We start from the raw sequence: 15001 nt of genomic DNA on the forward strand, positions 1-15001 counted from the left end.
ATGCTGCAGCTGTAAATGTCTTGGTTGGTTGGTTGTTGATGTATACAGTAGGGCCGTAGGGCCCACAGATCTCATCAATCTTCTCGTCTCATTGCGACTTTCCGGAGATTATCTGCTGGGTTGCTGTTGGCAACGGCCTCATCACGTGGGAGGTGTGGTTGATGGGATCTTCTGGGAGATGAACTGAGTTGGCAGGTCTTTGCGCATTGGACCGTATCATTTCCCGTGCGTCTGTGCAAAACAAGTACGCGGATCGATGATCTCTTCCCCATGAATCTTGCCATCCCACCCCGTTCCTCGTGAGCATTATTAATTCGGCTATATGTATGCTGATGAGGTCGTTGTTCCGCAAGAGCCAGTGCGTCTGAAATGGATGATTGTGTCACTCAAACGGATCCTTGGTCTTCTCGTAAAGGACTGTCCTATCGGACCCGGTAACGTGGAGTTCGAACCGGGATCCTAACTTCCGTTTCGGCTTGTAGTGGTTCCGTACCGTCTCCGGCATTGCCAGGAAGGGCGAGAGTCGCTATATTGCGGTATCCAGCCACCATGACGTCTTCGTATTGCACCTTCGTCAGCCCGATCTCGCTGATATGCAGCTCTTGAAGCCGCACATCTTCCATCAATACAAAGTCTTTATACTTTCGATGTATATTCGTAGCATCAATTCTTGGCTTCGACCGTTTATGCTGCTTATCCATTGTTGGGTCCCTGGCAAGGCGGCGAGTATCCATCACTCTTGTTTGAAGAGGTACTTGACCATTTTCAAAGGGTCTTAGCTTCATAAGGCCTTCATCTCGAAGGTCTGAGTTGACGCCTTGACAAAACCTTTGGAGAGATTTGGTAGGGTCTTCCAGTCTTGAGAAGAGTCGCAAGGCTCTTGGAAGATCTCTGGAATAATGTGAAAGCAAAGAATTCCCAATCCCGACGACGTGAGCAGTGAGTGGCCTGTCTTCGTGTCGCGCTATCGCTGACCTGAGTATCTTCAAAGCAGCCTCGACTTTTCTGCGAGTGGTGAGGCTCAATTCCCCGAGCGAGAGATGTAGATTAGCAGGGTGAGTGAATGCACCTTTAGGTATAACACCGGAAATGGTATCCTTTTCAATGCGACTGTATGATTTCAAGAGCTGTGGGAGCGATGCGCGAGTCACAAGTGGAATGCGGACGAAATGTGTCAACTTCAACGCTTCTTTGAAGTTCCCCAGCATCTTAGATGTAAGACTTGTCCAGATCTTTTAGTCCAAAGAAGATAGAGAGAATAGACAGGTGAGGAATTGGGAAAAAGAAGAAAGGGAAGTGGTAGACCTACTTTATTGTACCTTACCGCCTGCATCGCGCCAACCCGATCGGGATCCTGCCTTGTAGACCTGCCCATTCACTACTGATTTCCTGCACGTTTTCCCGGGTAGCCAGACATAGAGCTGCGGCCAACATTACTTTTGATATTGGGTAGGAACACGAACGGCGTCAGCTTTGGCACAATTCAAATATAGCTCGGCGGACTAACGGGAGCTACGGAGATGCCTTTTACCCCTATATTAATAAGTCCTGGGAAACTAAAAATTGCAAATAATATTGGAATTTCTTGATAATTAACCGATAATTTATAATACTCTAGAAATTCACAGTTTATTAAAAAATATTGAATTTCAAGCTTTTAATTTGTAGAGGATTCTAATTATTCGTTATTCGTTATTCTGTAAAATAAAAATCTCGTAGAATTTATGAATTTCTTTAAGATAGTCTTGGCGTTTATAAACGTCTGATCGGATAACAATCTGGGCTTCGAATCTTGGTACTAACATTAGGATAGATAATTCGTAATTTGGTGGGCTACTAGTGTTTATAATAAAGCTGTTACTTCTCCGTATTTCAGTCTTAAACTTATATAATGTAGTGAAACATGTGTATTTTTAGTAGTGGAAAAATTGAGTTAATTGAGGAATTTGTTATATAGAGACGGGGTAGAATTTGAACTCTGTTATTTTGCAGAAAGACCCTTGCTGATAAATCTTGCACATGCGGTTAGACTACTAAATTTTATATGTCTTACTATTCTCGAAGCCAGTTATTTGTTATGACATGGACGTTAGCCGAGGTACTTTTTAACATTAAGCGTATTTTCACACTTTGTAATTTTACTCAAGATATCCGAGCTAGAATTTTCTAAAATTTTAGAATTAACTGATTATATAGTAGTATAGTCTATAAAATTTCTAGATTATAATAAGTCGTGGTTGTGAGTTATTAGAGTTATTATTAATTTTGGGGTGGGACTTTTTAGTTGGGCTTATTAATATCCTTTCCTTGTGCTCGGGATGGACACGCTAGTAGGGGGATCAAAGTAGTTCCGGCGTCTTGGCATCATTTTGCACCTTGCGCGGGAGTAGCTCTGGCTGTCAGGTGCTTTATGTATGATAGAAGGCAAGGATTGTTGGGAGCGGTGGCATGGGCAAGCTAGCCCTGAGCAAGCTCATAGCGTAGCAAGACTAGTCCAAGAAGTAATGAACCGCTGCGGTTCGGTTGTTCTTCGGACATAGCTGTTTTCGAGCTCTTTGGTAGCTAATAATCGTACTTTTCAAATAACTGTCTATGCCAGCACCTTTATTCAGATACCTTTTTCGTCGCATATTAATCAAATGGTTATTATTTTACTCGTTTACATTCAACTTCTCTGGGTAGTTTATAGTGAAATCTTGGTGTGTGAGTAGTTTTTTTTGTTTTATAATTTTTGTGTGCTTGTGATCGTATTTGAGTGGTTTATTTGGAATTTTTTGATTTTTGATTTTGGGTGCCAGTGTGGGCTGTTTTTCCTTCCAAGAATACTTTATCAATAGGTAATACTGCACAGAGGATTTTGAGCCTCTTGAAGCGTTGCAATTCTACTGCAAATACAACAGTAATCCTCTAGATTCGAGATGCTGTAGACTGTGCGCTTAGCAATGGCCTTGCATGTTGCCCGTGACCACTATTCCAAAGCTAAGAGCTGGCGGGCTCAGCAGAGCGCTCTGGGATCCTTCAGTACCTAGTCGATTTGGTCGTTGTCAAGCCCGGCAGGTGCTCTTGTGGGACGTATCACAGGCGAACCTCACGGCGCTGTAGCTTGATTAGAATTTCGATGCTTAGACGCCCTGTTACTGATTGCGCTGATGCACCGAAGTACACACCCTTGAAAAATGACTTGGCTCAGTCTCAAAGGATAGGCCTTTGGGTCTACAGTACAAGGAAGCTATACTGGCCTTCGTCGGTCAGTTCACCGTCTGAGCTCGTCCTGAGACGTCCTGAGACCTTGTGGCCTTGCAGTCTGTTCTAAAACCTGAACATAGCCTCCTCATGAGGCAGCTATAGCGGTCCCAGGAGAATTTGCGTCCGCAGCTGAGACCTGTGCACCAAGAAGCCATGTCACCATGTTGCACCAATTGACGTTGTAGCCTTGTCAGAATCCGAGATTGATGTCCTTCACAACGCCCATGAAGTCTGAGAACGCGATTTTCCCGTTTGTGATTGCTGGTATCACGACAATCAAGCCTAATCCGCTCGAGTTTCCGCAGTAGCCCACCGATGCGGTATCCTCAAGTACTCAAATGAACGCGGTTTCCAAGTAATCCCGGGTAGAGGTACACTCGCGATGTCGTGGTACCTCTTCCCTATACACTGCTCATTCTCGAGTATGTCTTCTGATCCAAGTTCACTGATGCACACTCTATCCAAGTGAACATCGGTCCCCCATACGATATCCTTGAACTTTGAACAAAGGTCTCTAGCATCGAATCTTGGGCATCTGTCCCTCCTTAGATGCTGCAGGTTTGGTTTATTGCAAGGAATTCCGGAGCTGAGCAATTTCGAACTAGTGGCATTTGTCTGAAGAAACGCGACCTCTGATCTGTTCACCTGGCGAGCCTGCGAAGGGGTTCATCTCTCGAGGCCAGCATTGAAAAAATTCTGAGACAGACCAATACACAACAACTTCAAGAGACCCGTGGGCTCCTTCATGAAGGTATAGAGGAAGCCGAAGAACTTTGACGCAATGGAGTATCGCCAAGTCCAATCAGATCCACAATTAGCGGCCGAGGGCGGACTTGGTCAACATTTTCACCACTTAGCATCTCTGGTGTCAAGGTCGACGATATCCGGGTGTTTGAACGAGCCGCTTGAGCCTTGAGAAACGGCTTTGGCCAGTCTTGATTTCCGAGGTCCTGAAGCAGCGCGGTTGCATGCCTCCTACTTTCTTATGTCGGTAGACTCAGGGAAGCGATAGTGAGGCTCAAGCCTTGAAGTGGCCAGTAGGCTTTGGGAGGCACTGCGGGAGAGGCAGGGTCAATGGCGACTTGCCACAGAGTCTCTTGTATTTGGGAGGATGAAGTCTGGTTTAGAAATGGAATGCGGATTCGATGGGTCAAGCGCAACATATTCCTATAATCGTTGTGTACAATGGGGTTTCTGGGTCGAAAAGTCATGGCGAGAAGGTCCCGTTAGCGGACAGAGCTTGCTCCTTCATTCAGGTTGAAGTATGTTACCCGTTGGCTTTACCGAGGACTTCCGGGAGAGCAGCCTGGTTAGGCATGCAGGTGGAATGCACTCCACGCGAGACGCCAACCTTGACTTTTCTAGAGTATGGCCTGTTAGTTTGAGCATGGAGCTTAATGATCCTAATCGTTAGATATCGAATCCAGCTGAGCATTTCCAAGTGAAATACCACGAATAGAACACCAGACCACGGCATCTTATGCCAGACAATACCGATAAGGTAAGCTGTATTACTGTCCTGCCATCATATTGCAATTATACAAAAACTTCCCTCTAACTTATAATTGATGTCTCTTCACAGCGTCTCTCTCCATGGACAAAGTCTTTGGGGACCTCGTCAGAAGCTCTGAATGTTCACGCATATCACCTTAAATCATCCAAGTTCACGCAAGTCTTCGATGATCATACCTACGCTATTACGCGCATTCCAGAGGCCCCAATTGACATCAGCCGCGACCATATCCGAGAACCAGGAAGTCTAGCCCGCGTCACCTCATTAATCAGTTTGACCAATGCCCCCTTGTCGGGGATGGATAATGTGCCAAAAGAGCAGGGTAAGGGGCCTGCATATGGGAATGCAGGTGACACAGCAAGCAACTGGTTTTCGCGCAGCGAGCAGCGACTCCGGTGGCAGTAGGAATTCCGTTATGCCAAGAACTGGATATCCGTCGGTCACTACGCACGATGGTAGCGAGATGCGATGGTGGGAGCGCGTGCGGTCATGATGGAGATGGTGGAGACAGACAATGAGCATGAGCGAGGCAGGATGGTATGCAGCACAATGCATTAAACCACTTTAGCTTGCTTGTTTGCTTGCTTGCATTGCAAATCGGTGATACCAAGCAGAAAATGCCCTTCGTTCATCGTAAATCACTCAGTCGTAGCATCCATTGTCATTCCTCCGAGTCTGCTCAATCCTTCCCACCTCCTTCGTACTCTTTGTCCTTCTTCTTTTCCTCCTCCAGCTTCTCTAAAGCACCTTCACCTTGCTTATCTTGCCCACCCTCATGCTGCCCCATAGGATCGTTTTCAGAAGCACCAAGTAAAGCGGCAGTGGTTTCGGAGGACGTAGGGGGTGGGGGTTCACTCGCTGGACCTGTGCTCACACCGGCTGCAGAACTTGCGTTAGTGTGGGAAGGATAAAGAGGGAGAAAGTCTGACCTGCGTTATAAGATGCTGGATTCAGTGCCATTTATATTGATTATGCTGTTGGGCTCCTTGAAGCACGTCTCCCTGGGATCTGCACTTCTGGAGGATCGGTCCAAAAGCAGATTTACTGTTTTATTACCAGATGCTCGTTCATTCAACCGATCACACGTCAAATCAGCAGGATCGTGGATGAAATATGACTGAATTTGCAATCCGTTGGCAGGCTGGTGGTCGTACTGATAAGACGGCTACGGAGATCTACAAGTGTCAAATTGGCGCACAAAATTCGAGAAATACATATTGATGGTATCAGATGACAATCCCGGCATTCATTTTCCGCACATCCGTTGCTTCAGACTTCAAAATATTGGTGGAAAATCCACGACTGAGGCTTCACCGATGCTGTATCGACATTGACGAAACACGTACATTCCCTCGATTGCAACTGCTTCTACAGTTTGACACCATGGCTTGGAGGGTTTTTACTGCTCTGTTCCGCAGGAATCTGGGGCTTCTTGACCACCACTTAGCACGTGGACTAGGAAAGAAAGCAAATGCAGATGTACCTTCGTTCACAGTCCGCAGTGTTTGTATCGGACTATTCGCCATGATAGAGATATCTGAATGGAAAATGACCCGATGTATGAGTATGGCCCAACTTCAAGGATTCAATTAATGTTGCCATTTGGAATTCCACTCGCGGGAGCATCGTCCGGCGATATAATCGAGCCTTTCGAAGCTTCTTTAGGTTTGTTTTCCGAAATCTTGCCAGTATGAAGTCTCGCTTTCTTTGCTTGCCGTTTCTGCTCCCTCTTCGAAATTGGTTTTGGCGTGGGATTGCCCGCTCCGGCTTCGTCCCCATCCAAGACACTAGCCTTCCGCTTGCCCTTCTCTTGCTTGCCTTTCGCGAATCTTTCTGGCTCTCTCTCAGGCTTTTCCCCCCCATGGACCACATCGATTACCCCTCTGAAGCTCCTCCTTTTCATCTCTGCGTGCACCACAGCACTCCTCGCCTCTCTGTCAATAGCTTCTACACCTTTCTCCTGCCCCAAGCCCCACAGTACTGCCAAATTCACTACATCCGCTGGCCCCCGACAAGCCAGCGCTCTTTTCGCTTCACTGCTGATGACGATACCTCTACCTCTTGTTGCACGTATCAATTGCGTAGCATTGCTGATCAAATTCCTCCTTGACGCGCCTCCATCACTATTCAGAATTCCCGGACCGTAGCAGATCTCAAACTTTACGCCTCTCTGTAGGGCGTTGGCCATGGTCTTGTGCTTGAAGTAAAAAGGGAAGCGTGTGCTCAGGTCAAGAGAAATGAGATCGCATTCGAGAGCTTGACAAGCTTGTTGAAGTGATTTTTCGTTGTCGGGACGAATAGCCAATAGATCGTAAGCCGAATTGAGAGCTTGAAGTCGATAATTTTGGGACGGATCGGATAGGTGGAGGGTGCAGCGGCGAAGGATGTGAAGAGAATTTGGTATCGTGAATGGGAGAGGAGTTGGTATCTGATTCGAGATTTCGGCGGGAACCTTGCCAGTTACGGCAAAATCTAATGCAATGGTGTTATAACCCACTCCTCAAGGTCAGCGTCTTCTACATCCTGCGGACCTGTACCGAAGGACACTGACGTTCTGAGAGGAATGCCAGTGTGCGTTGCAGCTCTCCATGGTTCGCGATGTATGGAACATTGAGATCATAATACATCCTCAACCCTCCCCCTCGCCCCCTTGAGCTCCTCCACGTGAAACGTAGTATGACCCAGTACAGGTGTTGTGCTGTAAGTTCTGCGAATGCGATGATTCCTCGGATTCAATTACACAAGCGAGCGCACTAGCGCGCGGGCCTAGCGGCTGCATCCAACTTTGTCGCCCCACCATCACATCACTCTCGGCCTTCTGCGCTCAGTCATCTTTTGGAAGACTTTGGTTTCGACATTTCAACCATGGACGATAGAGGTCTTTCATGCTAGTACGGCGGCAGTAAAACCCCAATCAATTGCGCATTGCTGAGATCAAGGAAATATGGCGCGGGTATACGCAGATGTCAACCAGCATATGCCGAAGTCCTATTGGGAGTATGACAGCGTCAACATCACATGGGGCGTGTTGGAAAACTACGAAGTAGTGAGGAAGATAGGTACGATAAGCCATAGGTGGATGCTGCGCCATGTTTACCAGCGCTGATACTGCGCAGGTCGGGGAAAATACTCAGAAGTTTTCGAAGGCATCAACATTGTCAACTACCAGAAATGCGTCATCAAGGTTCTCAAGCCGGTCAAGAAGAAGAAGATAAAGCGAGAGATCAAAATCCTGCAGAACTTGTCAGGCGGGCCGAATGTCGTTGCGTTGCTGGATGTCGTGAGAGATAGCCAGAGCAAGACCCCGTCCCTCATATTTGAATACGTCAACAATACGGACTTTCGAAGCCTCTACCCAAAATTTGTGGATTACGATGTGCGATACTACATATTTGAGCTGCTCAAGGTATGCGCGAGGCTGCCAATGGACCATCAGGCTATCATGGCTAACGAATGTCATTAGGCTCTCGACTTCTGTCACAGCAAAGGCATAATGCACCGAGATGTAAAGCCTCACAACGTCATGATAGATCATGAAAAACGAAAGGTGAGCTCAGCTAATTATTCAGCATGTTTCAGGGCTAATAATTCGTAGCTACGTCTCATCGACTGGGGACTGGCAGAGTTCTACCACCAAGGTACCGAGTACAACGTCAGAGTAGCGTCAAGATACTTCAAAGGGCCGGAACTACTGGTCGACTTCCAAGAATACGACTACTCCTTGGACATGTGGTCATTAGGAGCTATGTTCGCCTCCATGATTTTTAGGAAAGAGCCTTTCTTCCACGGCAATAGCAACTCAGATCAGCTGGTCAAGATTGCAAAGGTGCTGGGAACAGACGACTTGTTTGAATATTTAGACAAGTATGATATCGATTTGGATACCCAATACGATGATATACTCGGGAGATTCCCAAAGAAGAATTGGCACGGTTTCGTCAATGCGGAAAATCAAAGATTCGTGAGCAACGATGCCATAGATTTTCTGGACAAGCTACTGCGGTACGATCATCAGGTATGTCGCCTTCATCAGTCTGCCATTCGCAGTTCATCTTGACGAAGCTAACCTTGCATCCAGGACCGATTGACCGCTAAGGAAGCGATGGCCCATCCGTACTTCAGTCCAGTCAGGGCCGCAGCATCGTCGCAGAACCATGGATCCTCCATCCCATAAGCTCTCGAACTTAACACACCCTCTGCTCCGCACCCTCCTGCCTTCATAGTCATAAGCCACTCGACTCACCCTCCATCAAGCTCGCATCACACGACCAAATCTACGGTAAACGCCCTGTATGAGGACTGGGCAATCCCACATCGAGAGCGCGCGTGCGCTTATTATCCCCTACGGCATACCATACCATAGCATTCATACGGCACGCCACCAGCCATCAGCTGCCAACTTCAGAAGATATGTACAGAGGACGGTTGGACGGCGTCTTGCCCGGGTTACAGGGTCGAAATCTGGAGGTGGCTTTCGCAATAACGAGGCGTTGGCTTTTTCCCAGACAATCCTATACATAATTATTGAGCAACAATTTTACAATGAAAATTTGAGCGGACTACATCAGTAGATGCAAGAGACAGGTGATCGTACGGTAGCTACCTGGAGCTAAACCTACATTAAAGATCTTCCGTAGTGTCGGGTGTAGCCGCCTCGCCGCTCAGGGTCCAAGATCGGCCAAGTCGTCTTTCGTCATGCCGTTCCTAAGCAACTGGAGTCGGACAACAAACGCCCCGACTCGACCGATTAGCAGTCATATCAAAGCGAATACGAATGCGCTCTCAGCAACTACTTCATATTCACTCATCGACTGAATGGCCATATAATCAAGGACATTCCCATGCTGTAGTGGTGTGGACGAATTTCCATCTCATTTCTACGACATGGCTGAAGTCCACGCTTTGGACGATTACTACTTGGCCATTACTCTCTTGATCACCATAGCATACCAGCTGTTCTTCTTCTCCATCGCCTTCTCTCTCAAATTCGACAAGCTCACAGGTATAGCTTCACATTTGCGAATCACTTCATGTCAATACTGATCCTCTGTTCCAGACTTCGCTGGCGGCACCAACTTCGTGGTACTCGCAATCATAACCCTTGCCTTCTCCGGCCACCATAATGCGCGCCAAATCGTGGACTCACTCTTCATCATGATCTGGGGAGCGCGCCTCTCTGGATTCCTCCTTTTCCGCATTATTAAGACTGGCAAAGATGACCGCTTTGACGATAAGCGGGACAAATTCTTTCCATTCTTGGGCTTTTGGGTGTTCCAAATGTTCTGGGTCTGGACGGTCTCGCTACCGGTAACCATCCTGAATTCGCCCAATGTGACAAAATATCGTCAGCCCGATTTTGGCACTGGAAGAGATATTGCCGGAGTGATACTATTCACCATCGGCTTCCTTATGGAAAGCGTTTCGGACATACAGAAATACCGGTTCAGGAGCAGGCCAGAGAACAAAGGGAAGGTCTGCGATGTCGGACTCTTCGTTTGGACAAGACATCCGAACTACTTCGGAGAGATCATCATCCAGTTCTGTAAGCAGACCCCTTTGAGCATTCAGGCAATATACTGATAATGCTAGCTATCTTCATGATTGCCGTATCGCCTGCAGCATACGGATACGTCCATGGCGGGGCGTACAGTGCTCTCTACGCTTCGATCCTAGGAGCCTTCTTCTTGACCATTCTCCTCATGTTCGTCTCTGGTTTACCACTGCAAGAGCGCCCAGGAGCGAAGAAGCGTTACGAAAGTGGCAATCACTGGGAGTCGTTCTCTGAGTATACAAAACGCACAAGTATTCTGATACCCTTTCCTCCCCAGCTGTATGTCAGGATGCCCATAATTTTAAAGAGGACCATTTTCTTGGAGTTGCCTTTGTATGTTTTTGATCCTGCAAAGCACGCAGATCAGGGGAAGGTACAAGAACGGCAGGCTGAGGAGGGAGCTGCAGATTCCAGCAATGAGCAGACGCAGGACGGCCATGCGCATGAGTAGATACCCATTTGTAGCATCGCAATTTCTTTCTGCTGTCGGCGAATCTTGGCGCAGTTTGCAAAATATAGATACTTGACATGGCATTCTATTTATTGATCATCCAGTTGGGTTGATTGTCGCTGTTACCAGAGTATGCCATTCCGGCTAAGTACTTTAGTAATCCGGCATACAGATCGAAATTAAGCTATTACCCCTGATTTCATAATCCTTGAGAAAACCGAAAATTAGCCGTCCGGCTGGCACCCCACACACTCAAAATCGTATTGTAGACCTATAGGCCATTAATGCTATTCCCACAACTAATTAGAACTTCAACTTGACCAAATATAGACCGCCCTACACGAAATAAGGTTATTCCACGCAATTTTGACTAAGAAGTAGCTAATATCGTGGCTAACGCTATTAAAGAAAGGCGTAAACCGCCGAAAGAGGTTAAATCCAGGTCGAAATCGAAGAAGAAGCCCCTCAAAAATAACGCTATTTAAGATATCCTTAAATATAGTCTTATTATTAAAGAAAAGGCTTTTAAAGCACCTCTAAAGCCTCTAAAGCTTTTTACCTATTTAATTAATACTAGTATAATATGAAAAGAGAAGGATTTACGCCCGGGCGTTAATAAGTTAAATATATTCGATTTTTATAAATTTAATAATAAGGCTATATAAGCTATCGAAGAAAAGATAAGTAAGAAGAACTATCGAATAATTCTAAAGCGTGCTATTATAACACTCTTATACGTCGGTAATATAAAAGCTATAAATAGCCGATATAGTAACGAGTCTAAATAAAAGTTAGTCGATATTCTCGCTATAAAATAGCTAAAGGAAAAAAGAAAGAATATTACTATAAGGATTATATATATATATAACTCTAAAGACGATAATATCTCGTTAGAAGAAAAGTCTTCTAAAGAAGAAGCTTCGCCAGCGAAGAAGTATAAAACGAATTAGCCTGCTATCGATAATAATTCGTTCTTAAACGAGTCTTCTATCTCTTACTTTTCTTTCGAATCCGAATTCGACTCTAAAAAGTAGAAGAAGAAAAAGAAGAAGACTAAAATATCTAAACTCGATAGTACTATCGCGAAGTAAATGGCGTATATAATAAAGATGAAGAAGCTTTAAAAGAAGCTTAATTAGAAGAGTTATAGTATTATAAAGAACTATAAATATTTAAGAGTCGGCTATTCTAGAAATAGCTATTATTATTAGCAATTTAAAGGCTCTAGGGGTATATACTATTTACTATATATCGAGTAAATTACTAGATAAAATAAAGCCTTAGTAAGAAGTAAGAATTCTAGTATTACTACTAAAAATCCGCCTTAAAAGATTCGAACTTAATTAAAGAAATAATATAAAAAGAATTAGAAGATAAAGGTCGAGTCGAAAATAATAAAGAAGAAAGAATCGATAGCTACTACTACTTCTACTTTAGCTTTTACTTTAATATCTATTAATATATCGCTTAGTAAGCTAAGTAACTCGCCTTTAATATTAGATTAGTAGTAGTAGTAGTCGCTATAGTATAGTTAGCCGTCGTAGTATAGCTAGTAGCCGTAATATAGCTCGTTTTAATAGTAGTTATAGTATAGCTAGTAGCCGTAGTATAGCTTAGTTTAACAGTAGTATTACCTATATTAGCAGTAGTAGTTTATAAAATATTTACCCTTTTAGCTAATAATTTAGTAGCCTTAATTTTTTCCTACGTAGTAGTATTAATAGTCTTAGCCCTTTAAAGCTTAATTACCCGATTTAATTAAGCTTCCTTCTTATTCTATTATAATCAATCGATCATCTTTTTAAACACCGCTTTTATTAAATAATTCTATTCGAGCAGAGGGTAATTAGAGCGTGTTACGTAAGATATATTTTGTTTAATATATTCGAAAGAGTTCTAGCGAGAAAGCGGCGTTTATAAACGCGCTTAAAAAGATAAAATAAGAGGTATATATACTAAGATAAATACGTTATATATCGATAACTAAGTAGAAAAATATAAAGGTTTTAAAAGAACTAAGTATAAGACTAAGTAGCGAGGTAAAAGTATTTATAAAGGAGGTATAAACTTATACTACTATCGTTACTAATATAGACTATAGCTTTTAAGTATCTAATCTATTAGATACGCTATATAACGCTACTTTAATAAATAATAATAATCTAGATAAAAAGATATCTATTAAGAATAAAAAGAATGTTTAGATTAAATAGATATAGAGGTAAAAGACTAAAGCGAGTATAGAAGAAAGTATATATAGTTAGAAGTTAGATAGAATAATACTTTAAATTAGCTTATAATTCGATTATTCCTCGAATATAGCTATTTTAAAGCTCTTTCGAGGCCTATATAATTATTCTACTTTCATTATTTTTCTTTTATATTTTAACTATCTATCCTCTATCGCTTTATCTTCTTATCTTCTTACTTCTTTAACTAATTAATTATAGAGTTTATTCTTATCCTTCCTCTTTCTCTTCCTCTTTCTATTTAATATTATTTAGAGTTACTACGAGTAGTATAGGCTAATAAGAGATAATTCTAAAACTATATTATAGGCGTATTTCATCTTATTTTACCTCTATATTATATTCTTCTACTCGCGTATTAAGATCTATTAATAAGTCGAATAATAAGATATTTCTAATATAGTTTAGCTCTCTATAGCGTAATATATAAAGAGTATAGTTATAGAGCTTTATTATTATTATTTTTTTTTTTATAATCTAATATCTAAAGGTTCTATCAAATTTTCTTAAGGCCTATAATAATATTTTTTTAATTTCATCTTTATTTAATAAGAAATATATTAATTAATATTTGGATTTAGATTTAAATATTACTATAGTAGATAGAAATCGAGAAATCTATATATCTTTATATCGAAGCTTAAGAATTAAGATTCGATTAGCGTTAACCCTATAGCGGTAATCCCGCTATAGCTAAAATATTATATATATTATATCTTTTATTTTAATTAATGCTTATACTATTTCATATTCTAAATAGTATAAATTAAAGTATTTAATAGAGCTTAAATACGCTAAAGAAATAATAGAAATCGAGGGTATTTTAATATAGTAATACTAATAGAAAGAATATCTACCTCGAATTAAGCTAATATAAAGCTTAAAATCTTATTTTCGCCGCCTTAAAGTTTATTCTTTAGAACTATTATATCCTTCGTCTTTTATATATAATTCTTTATCTTTCTTATAATACTCGCCTATCGATATTTCAGCGTGTAAAAAGTAAGCTTTAATATATATTTCTCTATTATACGCCTATATAATAAGCTCTAAATATTACCAAAAAAGCATATACTCCACCAGCTCGAAATGCCTCTTTAATTAGACCTTAAGAATCGAAAAGAACTTCTTAATAGAATTAAAGTTAGACGAGTATAGAAGTAAATATAAGAGCAAAATACCTTATATCGTATATAATCTTTTTATCTTAGCATTATAATATATAGAGTAATTATTTATAACGAGAATTGATTTTAAACTAGAAAATAAATTATAGCGAGAAAGAACTTCGTTCTTAAGAAATCATTCAAAATGAAAATTATTAATACTACCTTAATAGATATAATAATAAAGAATATTATTAAAATAGTACGCCGATAAAATACTATATCGTTTAAATCGTTTAATAAAAATAGAAATCGTTAATCGAATTCCAAAGTCGTAATAGCCTCGCTTCCTTTATATTATATACTTATTAACTACGCTCTTATTTAAAAAAATAAGCTAATTATATATAAAAATACTAATCGCTAGAAAGTACATATTATAATAGAGTTACGAGCGTTTTAAAGCTACTCGGCGAAGGCTTTTTCTACTAATTCTTATAACGTATAGTATTCTTAATATTATAGACGTGCTAATAATTAAATCGAATCGATTAAAAAGATTATATTATATCTCGTCTAGATAGGCCTATAGCTTACTTTTAATATAGACTTTTAATCTAATTCTTACTACTATAAATATCGCGAATAGTCTATCTCTCTTAATTATATAAAGCGCGGTATACGTATTAAAGATTAGAAGGTTATTAATAATACGATATATAATAGTAGATAATATATCCTTAGCTTTAATAATAGCGTTAACGCTTAGTTCGAACTGTATATACTACTATATACGATTTTTATAAGTAATCGTCAGCGGGGAAGATATTTTAAAGCCTTCTATATATCAGCAAGAGGCCTAAAAAAAGCAATATTAATAGTTCT

The 15001-nt window shown here is 41.7% G+C and overlaps 6 protein-coding genes across 6 annotated transcripts; 3 read left to right on the top strand and 3 right to left on the bottom strand.

Moving 5' to 3' along the window:
* Positions 1-422: 422 nt before the first annotated feature.
* Positions 423-1208, bottom strand: HO173_001759 (uncharacterized protein; the record flags this gene model as incomplete). Its single annotated transcript, XM_037303696.1, has 1 exon — positions 423-1208. The coding sequence occupies one exon, from the start codon at positions 1206-1208 to the stop codon at positions 423-425; it is 786 nt and encodes a 261-aa protein (XP_037169418.1).
* A 3518-nt stretch (positions 1209-4726) lies between these two features.
* Positions 4727-5164, top strand: HO173_001760 (uncharacterized protein; the record flags this gene model as incomplete). The annotated part of the gene is made up of 2 exons (XM_037303697.1): positions 4727-4747; positions 4829-5164. 2 exons carry the CDS (start codon positions 4727-4729, stop codon positions 5162-5164), a joined length of 357 nt encoding a protein of 118 aa, XP_037169419.1.
* Positions 5165-5438: 274 nt separating this feature from the next.
* On the bottom strand, positions 5439-6285 carry HO173_001761 (uncharacterized protein; the record flags this gene model as incomplete). Its single annotated transcript, XM_037303698.1, has 2 exons — positions 5439-5638; positions 6243-6285. The coding sequence occupies 2 exons, from the start codon at positions 6283-6285 to the stop codon at positions 5439-5441; spliced, it is 243 nt and encodes an 80-aa protein (XP_037169420.1).
* Positions 6286-6344: 59 nt separating this feature from the next.
* HO173_001762 (uncharacterized protein) lies at positions 6345-7386 on the bottom strand (the record flags this gene model as incomplete). The annotated part of the gene is made up of 2 exons (XM_037303699.1): positions 6345-7255; positions 7311-7386. 2 exons carry the CDS (start codon positions 7384-7386, stop codon positions 6345-6347), a joined length of 987 nt encoding a protein of 328 aa, XP_037169421.1.
* A 317-nt stretch (positions 7387-7703) lies between these two features.
* HO173_001763 (uncharacterized protein) lies at positions 7704-8933 on the top strand (the record flags this gene model as incomplete). Its single annotated transcript, XM_037303700.1, has 5 exons — positions 7704-7818; positions 7876-8165; positions 8223-8306; positions 8355-8774; positions 8838-8933. The coding sequence occupies 5 exons, from the start codon at positions 7704-7706 to the stop codon at positions 8931-8933; spliced, it is 1005 nt and encodes a 334-aa protein (XP_037169422.1).
* A 710-nt stretch (positions 8934-9643) lies between these two features.
* Positions 9644-10761, top strand: HO173_001764 (uncharacterized protein; the record flags this gene model as incomplete). Its single annotated transcript, XM_037303701.1, has 3 exons — positions 9644-9761; positions 9816-10301; positions 10349-10761. 3 exons carry the CDS (start codon positions 9644-9646, stop codon positions 10759-10761), a joined length of 1017 nt encoding a protein of 338 aa, XP_037169423.1.
* Between the last annotated feature and the right edge of the window lie 4240 nt (positions 10762-15001).

The sequence above is a fragment of the Letharia columbiana genome, assembly GCF_014066305.1.
Source record: "Letharia columbiana isolate WasteWater2 chromosome Unknown Sc0000003_s0, whole genome shotgun sequence".
NCBI lineage: Eukaryota > Fungi > Ascomycota > Lecanoromycetes > Lecanorales > Parmeliaceae > Letharia > Letharia columbiana.